This window comes from Ochlerotatus camptorhynchus, unplaced genomic scaffold, assembly GCF_037179485.1.
Source record: "Ochlerotatus camptorhynchus isolate MF236.1 unplaced genomic scaffold, CSIRO-AGI_Acam_v1.1 ptg000300l, whole genome shotgun sequence".
Lineage (NCBI taxonomy): Eukaryota > Metazoa > Arthropoda > Insecta > Diptera > Culicidae > Ochlerotatus > Ochlerotatus camptorhynchus.
Genome location: NW_027040788.1, coordinates 1,664,930 through 1,666,114, shown reverse-complemented (window position 1 = coordinate 1,666,114; position 1,185 = coordinate 1,664,930). Strand labels below are relative to the sequence as shown.

Here is a 1,185-nt window from a genome sequence, read left to right as displayed (position 1 = left end):
GTTCCTTTGCTGAATCGAATAGTTTGCAAAATCAACAGCCGCAATTCGGTTCGGTACAAAGCTCTCGGTCGGTTGAGTTTTTGAACACCTCACCACTCGCGTCGTCCGCTTTCGGTTACGAACTTCCCTCGTCGTCGGTAGCCTCGTTCGATTCAAATTTACCTCCTAATACCTGTCAAAGTGCTGAAGTGATCCACAAACAAAACACAAATGCCGTGCTGCTTTCTACTGCCGTGATCAAGGTCCTGGATGGGGACAATAAGTACCAGTACGCTCGTGCGATAGTGGATCCCAGCCCAGCTTCATCTCCGAAGCACTGTGTCAAAGGCTTAACTTGAAGCGGACAAAGCTCAGTTCTCCAGTCAGCGGTATCGGACAGTCTATGGTTAACGTACGCTATGGTGTAACTATGTCGATTGCCTCTCGCTTTGGTGCCTTCACATCCAATCTTGACTGCTTGGTTTTACCGAAGCTCGCCGTTGCACTACCCAGATTCAGCATCGACGTAACACCCTGGCGGATTCCAAGGCATCTTCCACTTGCCGATCCGCAGTTCAACATTAGCCAAGGGGTTGATGTCATCATCGGCGCTGAGCTTTTCTACTTGCTTCTGGAAAACCAGCAGATCATTCTCGATACTGGCTATCCAATCCTCCAAAAAACCGTTCTTGGTTTCGTCGTCTGTGGCAAAGTCATGGAACAAGCTACCACAGAGGTAGTTGTGCAGTCTAGTCATCTCTGCACCGACGAGTCACTCGATTCCCAGTTGGAAAGGTTCTGGGAGATTGAGAATCTTGATAGCGAGAAGGCATTCACTCCAGACGAGCAGTTCTGTGAGAAACATTTCCAGCAATCCATTTCGAGAGACGAGAATGGCCGATACGTCGTTCGTCTTCCGTTGCGGGATGAATTGGTTTCGCTAATCGGGGACTCGTATACTCCTGCACTTCGTCGACTGCCGTCGATGAAGAAGAAGTTTGCCGTTGACGAAAACTTTCATGAAGAATACAGTAACGTTCTGGAGAAGTACCAGAAGTTGGGCCACATGGAGGTAAATTCGCCTCGCGTTATCCGGCCCACAGTTTTTCCTCCCCCACCACGCTATACATCGCCCAGAGAGCACAACAACAAAGACTCGAGTTGTATTCGATGGATCCAGCCATGGTGCTAACGGCCTGTCGATAA

General features: G+C 49.4%; 1 protein-coding gene across 1 annotated transcript; it reads left to right on the top strand.

Annotated features, from left to right (window-relative positions):
* Window positions 1-409: 409 nt before the first annotated feature.
* Window positions 410-1,185, top strand: LOC135707002 (uncharacterized). Its single transcript, XM_065228720.1, has 2 exons — window positions 410-1,051; window positions 1,117-1,185. Exons 1-2 carry the CDS (start codon window positions 410-412, stop codon window positions 1,183-1,185), a joined length of 711 nt encoding a protein of 236 aa, XP_065084792.1.

Bases quoted from the DNA above. Each gene is read 5' to 3' on its own strand.
- LOC135707002 (XM_065228720.1), top strand. From the start codon at position 410: ATGTCGATTGCCTCTCGCTTTGGTGCCTTCACATCCAATCTTGACTGC. The intron at 1,052-1,116 runs GTAAATTCGCCT...TACATCGCCCAG, and splicing joins AGAAGTTGGGCCACATGGAG to AGAGCACAACAACAAAGACT.